The sequence below is a fragment of the Zingiber officinale genome, chromosome 8A (genome assembly GCF_018446385.1).
Source record: "Zingiber officinale cultivar Zhangliang chromosome 8A, Zo_v1.1, whole genome shotgun sequence".
Classification (NCBI taxonomy): domain Eukaryota; kingdom Viridiplantae; phylum Streptophyta; class Magnoliopsida; order Zingiberales; family Zingiberaceae; genus Zingiber; species Zingiber officinale.
This window is the reverse complement of record NC_056000.1, coordinates 43,925,575-43,937,568: the sequence shown is the minus strand read 5'-3', so window position 1 is coordinate 43,937,568 and position 11,994 is coordinate 43,925,575. Positions and strand designations below refer to the sequence as shown.

The window sequence follows — 11,994 nt, the reverse complement described above, 5'->3', positions numbered from 1 at the left end:
AATAATATAATAAATTTATAAATATTATCTTTTACCATCCATCTTTCATTACGATGTTAAATACGTAATGTTAAATCTGAAAAATCATTGAAATCAATACTATTTTCTATAATTATTTTCTTTGTAGTCATTATACCTCACCAGTTGCTCGCTAGCTGGCGGAGGCCATCATCTTCTCCGACGTGCAGCAGGCTGTAGCTGACGTCGCCCGCATGGCAGCCTCCCTCCTCCGCCTCCACTTCCACGACTGCTTAGTCAATGTCGTCCTCGTCATCGCAGATTCCTTCCTTTAATTCACTCTTTTATCTTGCCGTGTAATTTGATCAATGCGTCTGGATCTGTGTGGTGATTCAGGGTTGCGACGCGTCGGTGCTTTGGACGACACGGCGGAGATGGTGGGGTAGAAGACGGTGAGGCCGAACGAGAACTCGGTGAGGGGCTTCGACGTGTACGTGGCGGAGGGGATCAAGAGGAGAGATGGCCAGCCCGGAGACGGTTTCCTGCGCCGATCTCCTCGCCATCGCTGCCCGAGACTCTGTTCTTTTGGTATTTATTTATCTATCTGCGAAATTTTCACTTTAGCCTTCGAATATGTCAATTTTACACCTTAAATTTTTGTAAATTTTGCACTTAATCATGAAATTCACGCAGTCGGGAGGACCGACATGGCCGGTGCAGGTCGGCCGGAGGGACCACACCGTGGCTAGCTGGTCCTTGGCCACCACCAGCCTCCCATCTCCGACGTTTGGCGTCGCCACCCTGCTCCAAAAGTTTGAAAACGTTGGCCTCTCTGCCACGGACATGGTCGCGCTCTCCGGCGCCCACATGCACCATCGGCAAGGCCCCCTGCTCCACGTTCGCCTCCCACCTCTCCGGCGCAGGAGATCGCATCTTCCTTCAGTCCCTGCAGCATCTCTGTTCTGGATCGACGTTGTCGAATGGGACGACGACGATAGCCTCGTCGTTGGTCCACCTCGATGTGGGCTCGCCGGCGAGGGGCTGCTTCTGTCGGACCAGGCCCTGGCAGGGGAAGCAGGCGAGGTGGCCGTGCTCGCAAATTAAGGCCTACGCCGCAGACGAGGCGCTAGCTGTTCTTCAAGGACTTCGCGACCTCGATGGGGGGAGGCTGGCGCCGCCAGCGGACAGGCCCGGCGAGAGGTTCGCAAAAGTTGCCAGGCAGTCAACTCTTAATTAGCTTAAGCACTATATATATATAGCATTAATTATCATAACTTAATCATGATGATTAATTAATTAATCACTATAATTATATTATGCGAGCGTCTTAAGGGCATCTTCAATAGTTACAGTTTTACAAAAATTTTGTTTATGATCTCAATATGTCACATCAATATTCTAAAAACTTATGAAACATTAAATGATTTTTGTGTGCTCCATTTTATAATATGTAATTGCATGACTATATGTATATTATATCAATTTTAACAAAAAAAACAGTTTTAAACTTTCATTACTACTATTTAACAACAAACTTCAAACCTTAGAGCATTCACATCATTTTCTCTATTACTATATCTAAAATTCAGGATAAATGACCCACTTTATTAAATTTAAATAATCACTTTTCACTACACACTACATCAAATACCTTAAAATTTCCATCATCCTTAATTTTTTTATTATTATTTTTTTTATTTTTTATTATTATATTTATGGAATGAGTGGAAGAAGAGAGATTGAGTGGAAGGAGAAAGATTAAAATGAAATATTATTTTATCTTTAGGATTGAGGTTTCATTTCCTAAATTTAAAAAATTATTATTCATCAAATCTAAATTTAGGGAATGAATAGGATTACCGATGCAGAGGATTTTTAGTTACCTTATCCAAAATTTAAGATAAAATATTTGAATAGGGTAGCTGATGGGGATGTTCTTACATCCATAATGATTAGAATTTTTTTATTTAACTTTTTTATTTTATAAATCTTTTTAAAAATTTTACAGTGGAGATGCTTTAAGTATGCACTGTTACTAATTATATTGTCAATTAGTAGAAATATATGTTAATTTGTGGAGTCTAGTGGTTAATTTGAATGTTATCACTATGATTTCAATTAGGTAATTAATCCATGCTCTGTTATAAATCTGTTTCTTTTATTTAACTGGCTGTACAACGCACGCCTCCTCTGCCGGGCGCCTAAGAGCTGCTCTCGAGACCTACGTTCGCCCTCCCTAAACCGAAACCCTAATTCCTAAATCGAAACCCTAAACCTGGTCTCTCATTTCTCTATCGACTCCAGCCTCCCTAAACTCGATGTCTAGCGTTGCCCGGGGTGGTCGGGTTCATGGCGGCAGTTCGCGAAGCGGCGGAGGTAGAAGTGGGCATGCTCCATTTCCTCGCTCTGTCTACTTCGTCCTCCTACCATCCTCCGCCTCAACGTCGTACTTCTCGATCGAGGTAGTCCAGCCCTCCAGTACTCTCGACGCGAAGGAGCAAGTTCCACCTCTGTTGACAGATCCTCCAGTACTCTCGACGCGAAGGAGCAACTTTGAATATTGCATTTCGTCCGGACTTAGGCACAATCGGAAGGGAATGTCTAGTTACTGTTAATCATTTTCTGGTCAAAGTTACGGATAATGACTTTTTTCCGTATAATGTAAGTATTTAAACCTCTATTTCGTGCTAAGATTGTCGAATTGTTTTGATTCAATAAGTGAGCTATATGTTAAGCATTTTTTATTTCATATAATTTAGATGTATTATTTCTACCTCTTTTTTCTGTTGAGATTGTCAAGTTGTTTTGATGCAGTGAGATTGTCAAATAATTTGGGCAAATATGGCTTGATGCACTAGCAATTTGGGCAATTTGTATCCCTTTAGTTGTATACAAATCACTAATGATCTCTTGACCGCCCCTTTGCTTTGATAATAAACTTCTATACTTTGAGACATTTGACCAGTCCATCAATGCTACAACTACAGCAATGGATGCAGAATTCTTCCACGGAGCAGGGTGTGTGATACATCGGCTCCAAATATAATGGTTGGCATCTTGATATATTCTTTTACAAGAGGTATCTTGTAGTTAAAGGGATTGTCGAGCACGGTGTTGCTTCCGCTCGTCTGCTCAATTATATATGAAAAGGGATTATTTTAATATGAAGGAGTTCATATGCCTGTATACTAATCCCTTTTCATATATAATTGAGCAGACGAGCGGAAGCAACACCGTGCTCGACAATCCCTTTAACTACAAGATACCTCTTGTAAAAGAATATATCAAGATGTCAACCATTATATTTGGAGCCGATGTATCACACACCCTGCTCCGTGGAAGAATTCTGCATCCATTGCTGCAGTTGTAGCATCGATGGACTGGCCAAATGTCTCAAAGTATAGAAGTTTATTATCAAAGCAAAGGGGCGATCAAGAGATCATTAGTGATTTGTATACAACTAAAGGGGAAGAACATGGTGGAATGATACGGTACATTTTCTATGTTGCTCGTTTGTATAAATTCTAGTAAGATTGATACTAAACATATGTGTCCTTTTGCAGGGATCTACTAAAAGGATTCTACAAGTCAACAAATGAGAAACCTAAAAGAATAATTTTCTATAGGTTAGATGAGATCCATAGAAATCAAATAGGTGTAATGTGATTATCTGATTGAGAAGGTTTTTATTGCAGAGATGGAGTAGGCGAAGGACAGTTTAACCAGGTGTTGCTATCTGAAGTGGCCGCTATAAGATTGGTATGATTCTTTCTCCTGATATATTTTTTCATCAATCCCTTATTGTCATTCTTGCATGACATTTGCATTGTTATTTCTGTTCATGAATTCAGGCTTGCACTTCTATAGAATCGGACTATCGTCCTGGGATCACATTTATTGTAGTCCAAAAGCGACATCACACAAGGTTGTTCCCCAAAGTCCATGGAAATCAGGGTGTCTCGGCCACGAGAAATGGAAATATTTTGCCTGGTTAGTTGCATTTGATTTAAAAAAATTTCTTAGGCATTTAGAACTTATATTCTTTTTGCTCCTAGGTACTATTGTCGATACGAAAATCTGTCATCCAAAAGAATTCGACTTTTATTTATGTAGTCATATTGCAAACCAGGTACTGATTGAATTACTTTGATGTAACTGATTTCAACGGGCCCTAGGTTAAGCTTGTCCTGGCCATGTTTGTTTGAGCTATGCTTGACCTGACCTTGCTGAAGCCTGCAAAATACTATTCTTTTGAGTCTGTACGAATATAATGTTTTCATAACGTGTTTTTTTTTCTTCTTATAACCAGGGGACAAGCAGGCCTACTCATCATTACGTTCTGCTCGACGAAAATGGATTTTCCTCGAATGAATTGCAGACCTTAACTAACAACTTGTGTTATATGTACTTAGCAATTCTCTCATTATATTTCAGTTTTTCTTCTCAAGCATTTTTTTTATTACCTCTAATTTCTTTTTGTTCTTGCCAAAAATAGATACGCTCGATGCACTAACACAGTATCTATAGGTAAATTTTGCAATCCTTCTACTTTCTTGGTTGTTCATATGTTACTATTTTATAGCAATGGAATCTAACTCTTGTGTGTCTTTACAGTTCCGCCTGCATATTATGCTCACTTGGCCGCAGCTAGAGCTCGCTACTACATAGATGAATACTTCGAACCTGATTCAGATCCCGTCCAAATCAAATTGTGTGATCAAGTTAAGAACGTAATGTTCTACTGTTGAAAATCACTTCCTGTAATTTCAGTGGAGGGTGCCATGAGACAGGACAAGTTTAGGTATAAATGATATCATTTAACATGTATTTACGAAACTACTTGCGGCAGAGCATTGGTCATCCGTACATTATGTTCGATTTCCTTTCTAATTGTTATTTCCTGTGTTCTAGTTCCATTCCAAGGTTGTGGTTCTGTGTCATTTAAAGATCACGTGGATTTTCAGTGTCTGGTGGTGTTGGATATCGAGAAAGGCTTCCGATGCAACAGTTGTTCAAATACTCCAACTGCTTTTATCTATTTTTCGCTGTATGGATTTTTGACTTATGTTTTTGGTATTCTTCCTTTGAACTCCATTACTCTGTTTTTTTATAGTGGACAATGTTGTTCGAACTTTATTGTCAAATCTTAATTTCTGTACTTCAAAAGCAGATTTTGTTTGGAGATTGATCTGCTATTATCAATTTCTAAAAATCTAATGATTGTATGTGGTAATGCTGTTTAATAATATTAATTATCATTCTGATATGAAGTGTCTGTTGGGATTTGCAGACATAAGAAATTGGTTGGTTTGAAATTTAATAGCAATTTCCGGCTTGTCTGAGATGTGATTTCCACATATAATCTCATTGCTATCACATATTTTCATGATTTGGGGTCTGACAATGATGGAGTGGAGTGCTAACACATGCGTCGTGCTGCTGCGGTTGAAAGCGCTTGCATTTTCAGGATTTATGTTTACTTGAGTTTTGATTTATTTACCTTGGTTCTGAGAAGTGCCGTTTTAACATGCCTTCTCTTTTGACCCTTATTACAGCATTGACTTCTAGCCTCTTATTGGTCCTATTTCTGAAATTCGTAGGTTCAACAATGAGACAATAATCAAGAGGTCGCTGTGAAGTCTAACATTCTTCTACATCATTATGATGTAAGGTTTATCTCTTGATGCGTTGATTAAATTGCCATGTCTCTTTCACTTCATTTTATTAAATTCTGCTAAAGTATCTTCTTACCTCTTGTTTGTCCCCTCGACGGTGCATTTAGCAATAGAATAGTATAATTCAGAATAGATGTGCATCTTAGTAATGCTTTATGATTTTGGTGATCATTCTCACTGAATGGTTTATTTACACGGACATGTCATTGATCACTTACACGAGATGGTTAATTAATTTACTATCTTAAATTTCTGGACCTAAAGCAAACTTCAAAATGACAATGGTGAGGTTCTATTTCCTTAAATTTTATTTAAACGCCACAAATTTTGACAAAGCATAAATCAAGCTGAGCTCCTTTTCATCAAAAGCTTTTGTAAGCTTTTTTTTTTTTTTGTTGGTGTTTTTGTGCATTTATTTCCATCAAGTAGGTGAATTTTTTGCATGACATTTAAAGCAGAAAATTTACAATTGCATGTTTTGAAATTGTTACTTCAGCTAATGCAAGCAAGGCTCTTTATGATTTGGTTTGTTGCAATGGACATAAATGAATCAGGGATAATTTTGTACAGATATCATGTTGGTTTTGTTGCTCTATAATGTTCTACATATCATAGGCTTTGATTGAGAAACAATGGTTGAAATTGTACAGCCCGACACTTGATTGTTGTTGCTGACCTTATTAACATAGAATGCTTGGATATTTGTGTAGTGAACTTGAAAATTTTGTTACTTTCTCCCCTTTCTTTCTCCACTTATTCAGTTTTTAAAGGTTACTATCTTGGTTACTAGGCTGCTAGCAGCAAGATCCGATCTTCCACTGGCTAAGTGCTTTACACACGCATGTGCTCATGCACACATGCTGCTGCTTGCTTGCACGCACTGCTTGTTTCGGTCAATCACTTGCGCCTATGATCATCTGCGTGAAATTTTCTCCCATGTTCATGCCATTTCACATGAATTTCGTTGTCGTTTTCCATCATCCTATTTGTGGAGTAGTAACCATCATCTATTCCTCCTCTTAGTGTCAGCGCTCGCACACCGCTTGCACACTCATTGGTGCTATCTTCCTCTCCCTTCAAGAAAATTAAATCCACTTGTTAATCAGGTCAGGAGGTCCTGCAGACATTACTGCTGTGATTCTCCATTTGAAAATGTACAAATACAATAACTAAAAAACGCCATTATCATACCATGCTTGTAATCCAATCTCCTCCTTTTGCATGCTGCAAGGAATTCTAAGCTGTGTGAGCTTTGCTACTACCAGCCTCTTTGTGAGTCGACAATCTGTTGATGATTGCTACTACCAGCCTCTGCTCACATCAGCGATTGGTGCCTCACACAAATACAAACTTCGCCCTTTTAATTTGAACCTTTACTTGCTTCCTAACTTAACCATCCGCATGCTTTATAAATTATTTCTGGACCTTTGTTGATCTTAGGCATATGGAATCCTTGGATGCATGCTCATGAACCCTTTAAATTATATTTTGCTTGCATGTGAGTACTATTCTTTTTTTCATTATTTTTATTTCAAATCCTTATTTTTTACTTCTGTGAGTCAAGCTCATGTTACAAGCTAGACAAAATGTCTATGCTGGCGGGGGCCATTGTTACACTGTTATTGGTCTAATGTGTTCAGTCATGCATTAGTACTTCTAGCTCACAGTTTAATCACGAGTCTATATATTACACTCATGTAATGACTATTTGATTGACGCAATGGACTGTTCCCTTTCTCTTAATTTTACGGACTAGAAAGTATTCAAACGATATTCTCATTAGAAAAGTAAATTATTACACCTGTGTATATAGGATCCTTATAATACCTTTTACTTGAAAGCTAGACCAATAATTTGAGACTAAACTATATAATATGAATATTCTCCCTCAAATGGTAGTATAGTGTTTGATTGATGTCCAGCTTTTATATATCTATACATTCCTCCTCAAAATACTAGAGCCTTTGGATATATTCTCTCTTTGTTATGTAGACATTTCAGTCTGAATAGTTCTGATTTTCATAGACAATTAGAAACATTATAAACAAATGGAGGTCCATTATCTTCTCAGTCTAGTAACAAAAATGTAAAGATCCTGAAACATAATACCTACCAACTTGTGTCTGAAACATTGTAAGTTGCTTTGGAATATCTAATGTTCTAACAGGATAGTAGGTGTTCTTGAAAGAAGGTGTCCAATAATGTCACACTATTTTCAACATCTCTTTTGTGTTTACTAATTTTGACACTTTGCTTTATAGCTCCTGACAACAAAGAACATTTAGATTTCATACATCATGTCAAAAGACAGTACTTCTGCAATCACCATTTTTTACTGCTTGTTCATTTCCGATCCGAATTCTTGTCTGTTGCTGTGCTGCGATTATTGCCGGTTGAAAGAAAAGTAACTAATATGCTTCTGTTAGGCATTCGATTGTCTCCTGTCGCCAAGCACCCTGCCTCCATCAGTCAAACAAGAACCACCACTATGCCTGGAGACAGCAATGGGCGAGGAAGGTAATTCAGAAAAATAAAATGCACAGTTGCTTTTAAATTCATGTAATCATCAAACCTATCAAAACTATGTAAATAATCTCAAATTACTGTTTCCAAACGAAGTGAGCCATTCTCATGTAGGGTTCTTTCTGGCGTAATGGATGACACATTGGGCCACACGTTTTGTGCTTGCCGAGCATGTTGTCAACCAATGGACTTTCACTTCAGGAACAAGTGTTCCACTACCTATTCAAAAGTTTCAAGGTAATCGATGTTCCTAAATAGTTTTGATTCTCAGTTTCATATAAAAAAAAGTGTTCATGCCCGTTTGGTATTTAATTGATGTGTATTGATAATTTATATATTATTTAAATTTCCATTGTGATTTTATCCTTTTATTTTTATATTTATTTATATAAAAATACAATGTCTTCTAAAATCAACAAGTTTTATATTATTCATAAAACAATAAAAAAAAAGAAAATAATGATAGTATTGCTAATTGAGGTTGGTAATAATTGGAGTTTAATAAGAATTTTAACAAATGAGTAAGATAGATTGAGCATGAGTGTAACTGATTCAGTCGATCGTGCAAAGTGAGAGAGAGGTCTTATTGCCTTCATTTGCTCTTTTACTGATGTAGTTACTTGAGATGCATTGTCTTGTCCTATCTTGTGCCGATTGTCTATATAGATCATGTATACTTCACTTCTCTACATCTTTCTGTCGCACATTCATTTATTACCAGCAAACCTCATAGCTCTATTTACCATCTTAATGTGATATTCCTTTGAATCTAACTAATTCAATTAAATTAAATTCCTGCACTTCTATCTGAGAAAGATTGACTACATCTACGTAATGTTCTTCCAAATAATTTAAGCAATTAATTATGTGGATGCCTTAGACCTCCACCTAGTCATCTTCCAAGCTCAATATTAGAGCATCTACATCAGTATCCTCATGCAAAATCTAAAATTTAAGGTAAAAAAACTACTTTATTAAATTTAGATATTCATTTTTTACTACATAATACATCAGCTTCCCTATAATTTACCATATATTTATTTTTTTATTATTTTTTCTCTTTCCTTCATATTCTTTATTATTAGATGGAGGAGAGATGAAGGAGAGAGAGAAATTTTTTATTATTAAAGGGAGGAGAGAGAAATAATATTTTAATATTTAGGGAATGGAATCCATTCCCTAAATTTAAAGAACTACTATTCATGAAATGTATATTTAGGGAATGGGTAGGGTAGTTGATGCGGATGTTTTTTTAATGCAAAATGTAAAATTTAAGGTAAAAATTAAATTTAGAGTAATTGATGTGGATGCTCTTATTCACATCTATATCAAAATGTATTAAATAACTCTCTCTCTCTCTCTCTCTCTGCAAGCTTATCCACAAGCTGAATCCAAATGTTAAATTGTGGATGGTAAGTAATTTGAACTCTTGTAAGAGGAGAGAGAGAATCAACAAAATACTCAACTTTAACTGTTTGTATATTGTCTTTAAATCTTTATCCTCTTCTTTGTTTATTCTTTTGTGTTGCAATCATATATTTCTTCTCAAAATTTACTTTACATTAAAAACAAGAGCAACTCAAACTATAATCCCATAGATTTTACTTCTGGTGATTGCAATTGTATACATTTTGTTCTCGCATTACTAGTTACAAAAATAAAAATATAACTTTTCCAACATGCTGATTTTGATCTTCAAAAGTTATTTTTCATAAAAAAAAAAACTAAGGGGGTGCTTGATTCACATAAGGGAATGTGAATGAGAATGGGATTAATAGAAGTGGGGAATAGGAATGGGAGATTTCCCATTCCCCTCCTTTTGCTAGGGAATGGTTCATTCCCATGTTTGGGGTAATGAATCCGTGGGATTCACCATTAATCCTCCCAACTAAACATCCACTTTCAATCCCTTTCTCATTCCCTACTCTCATTCCCTCCAACCAAGCACCCCCTAAGATGTGATATGATATTATAGGACATATAATTAATAAAGGAGGGTAACAAATACCATTAGCAAGCACATTTCTTTTATTTTTTTTCTTAAAATATTATATTTGATATTGTTAATTCAAAATGATAATTTTTTATTATAATGATTTATATATGAATATGTTAATCCATTTTAAAATTTTAAAAACACATTATGTAATATTATACAATATGTTAAATTGAAAATATGCTATAAAACTGAAAGTGTAAACATGAATTATTAAAATTGGAGTTCTTGTTACATTTAGTCATCACCTCTTCCAAAAAAATAATATAAATTAACGGATGAAATTTCCACATTGAAAAAAAATCGTGTTCCAATAATTGCGGTTTCTGTTCTAATAATAATTGTAGGGCAATTGTTCATTCGAAACAAATACATTAATGAACTAGTATTTTTCATGAATTGCAACGTAAAATAATGCAATGCCTTGAATCTAGTGAAAACAATTTTTTTAATGTTTAAAATAATTGTGATGCTCTACTGTAATGGTGAAGTTGTCCAATATAATTGGAACTCAGACAAATGCCGAAGATCATACACGGACAAAAAGTTTGTCATCAAGGTTGTAACATGAAAATGTCCATGAACCATCTCTTTTCATCTTCCACCTTATAGGGATATTACAATAGAATAGAATTATCATGAGGCAATGATGTAATGGTTAAGTCTCCCAATAAACAATCAAGAGATTTAATATTTGAATCTCAATTACAATACACTGTAAAATATTTTTCTTCTGATGATGAATCTTTCATGATCTAGATTGATCGTTTTAGGATTAATCGGTTCGAAGGAGGTGGACATGAACATAGAAGAAGGGAACATCATCGGAATGATTGTGATTACCAAAATAGTTTAAATGTAGCATTGGGCTGGTAAGAAATTCAGTTCGTCATAACTAACTCGTACGTATTTGATTACCAAAATAGTTTAAATGTTGTATTCTGATCAATTAATTATCCATTCAAATCTCTAAACACTGTACAAAAGAAAACAAGATATGTTATTCTTTTTTAAAAAAATTATGATTATCATAAATCTCAATTCATCCTTCACAAAACTACTAGTAAAGAACACGGTAAATCGGTAATGTAGTGTATTTTAATAGATGAAAATAAATTTCTCGTAGTATTTAGAATTAAATCTGAGACTTAAATATTTAAGATTTAATTACTTTGTTAAGGTAAAGATCGCAGCTAATTTATTTTCAGGATTAATTATTTATGGCAAAGAATTTCTCTATATTAATAATTGACTAAAACACTTAGCGAGTGTTAGTTTGGTCGAATTTCTACAAAGTGCTTCCTAGATTCTAATTACATATAAATATTTTTGAGTGTTTAAGCTAATTTGATGTTTTTTATTATTTCTGTTTTTTTATAATCTAAAATTAAAAGTTAACATTGATGTCTTTAATAAATTTTTTATTTTACATAATTACTATCGCACTTTTAATCTAATTTCTCTACTCATTCACGCTACTTCTCAAATCATTTATAAAATTTTAATCATATTTTATTATAAATATTTACTTTTTAAATAATATTTTATATTTTATATAATTTGTATTGTGGTTGTTAAAATATGGGTCATAATTCATTTGGTCGTTAATTAAGTGCAAAATTTAATTCAATTGCTATTTCTATCCCCATTTAAGCATTTCCTTGTAGTTTGTAGTGTGAGAAGGGAGGGCCAAGACGTGCGTCACTGTGGCCCTCCATTACTCAAGTTAAAATTAGGAAAAAACAAAATCAAGATTGAGTTCTGCCCTGATTCGGCACCAAGTCCTTTCCCTGACTCGGTGCTTCAGTTTAGTCAAGGCCGAGTACTTCTCCTAGATATAAA

The 11,994-nt window shown here is 35.2% G+C and overlaps 1 protein-coding gene and 1 pseudogene across 2 annotated transcripts; both read left to right on the top strand.

Annotated features, from left to right (window-relative positions):
* The first annotated feature begins 326 nt into the window (after positions 1–326).
* On the top strand, positions 327–1,195 carry LOC122010741 (annotated as a pseudogene).
* Positions 1,196–2,127: 932 nt separating this feature from the next.
* On the top strand, positions 2,128–8,519 carry LOC122008736 (protein argonaute 10-like). 2 transcript variants are annotated; one of them, XM_042564574.1, is made up of 13 exons: positions 2,128–2,619; positions 2,773–2,827; positions 3,407–3,449; positions 3,522–3,584; positions 3,654–3,717; positions 3,810–3,948; positions 4,014–4,087; positions 4,268–4,362; positions 4,454–4,485; positions 4,573–4,759; positions 4,870–5,624; positions 8,060–8,150; positions 8,271–8,519. In XM_042564574.1, exons 3-10 carry the CDS (start codon positions 3,442–3,444, stop codon positions 4,704–4,706), a joined length of 609 nt encoding a protein of 202 aa, XP_042420508.1. In that variant the 5' UTR covers positions 2,128–2,619; positions 2,773–2,827; positions 3,407–3,441; the 3' UTR covers positions 4,707–4,759; positions 4,870–5,624; positions 8,060–8,150; positions 8,271–8,519. The 2 variants fall into 2 exon arrangements, with proteins under 2 accessions (XP_042420508.1, XP_042420507.1); XM_042564573.1 differs by lacking the exons at positions 2,128–2,619; positions 2,773–2,827 and having other exon boundaries at positions 3,153–3,449.
* The last annotated feature ends 3,475 nt before the right edge of the window (positions 8,520–11,994 follow it).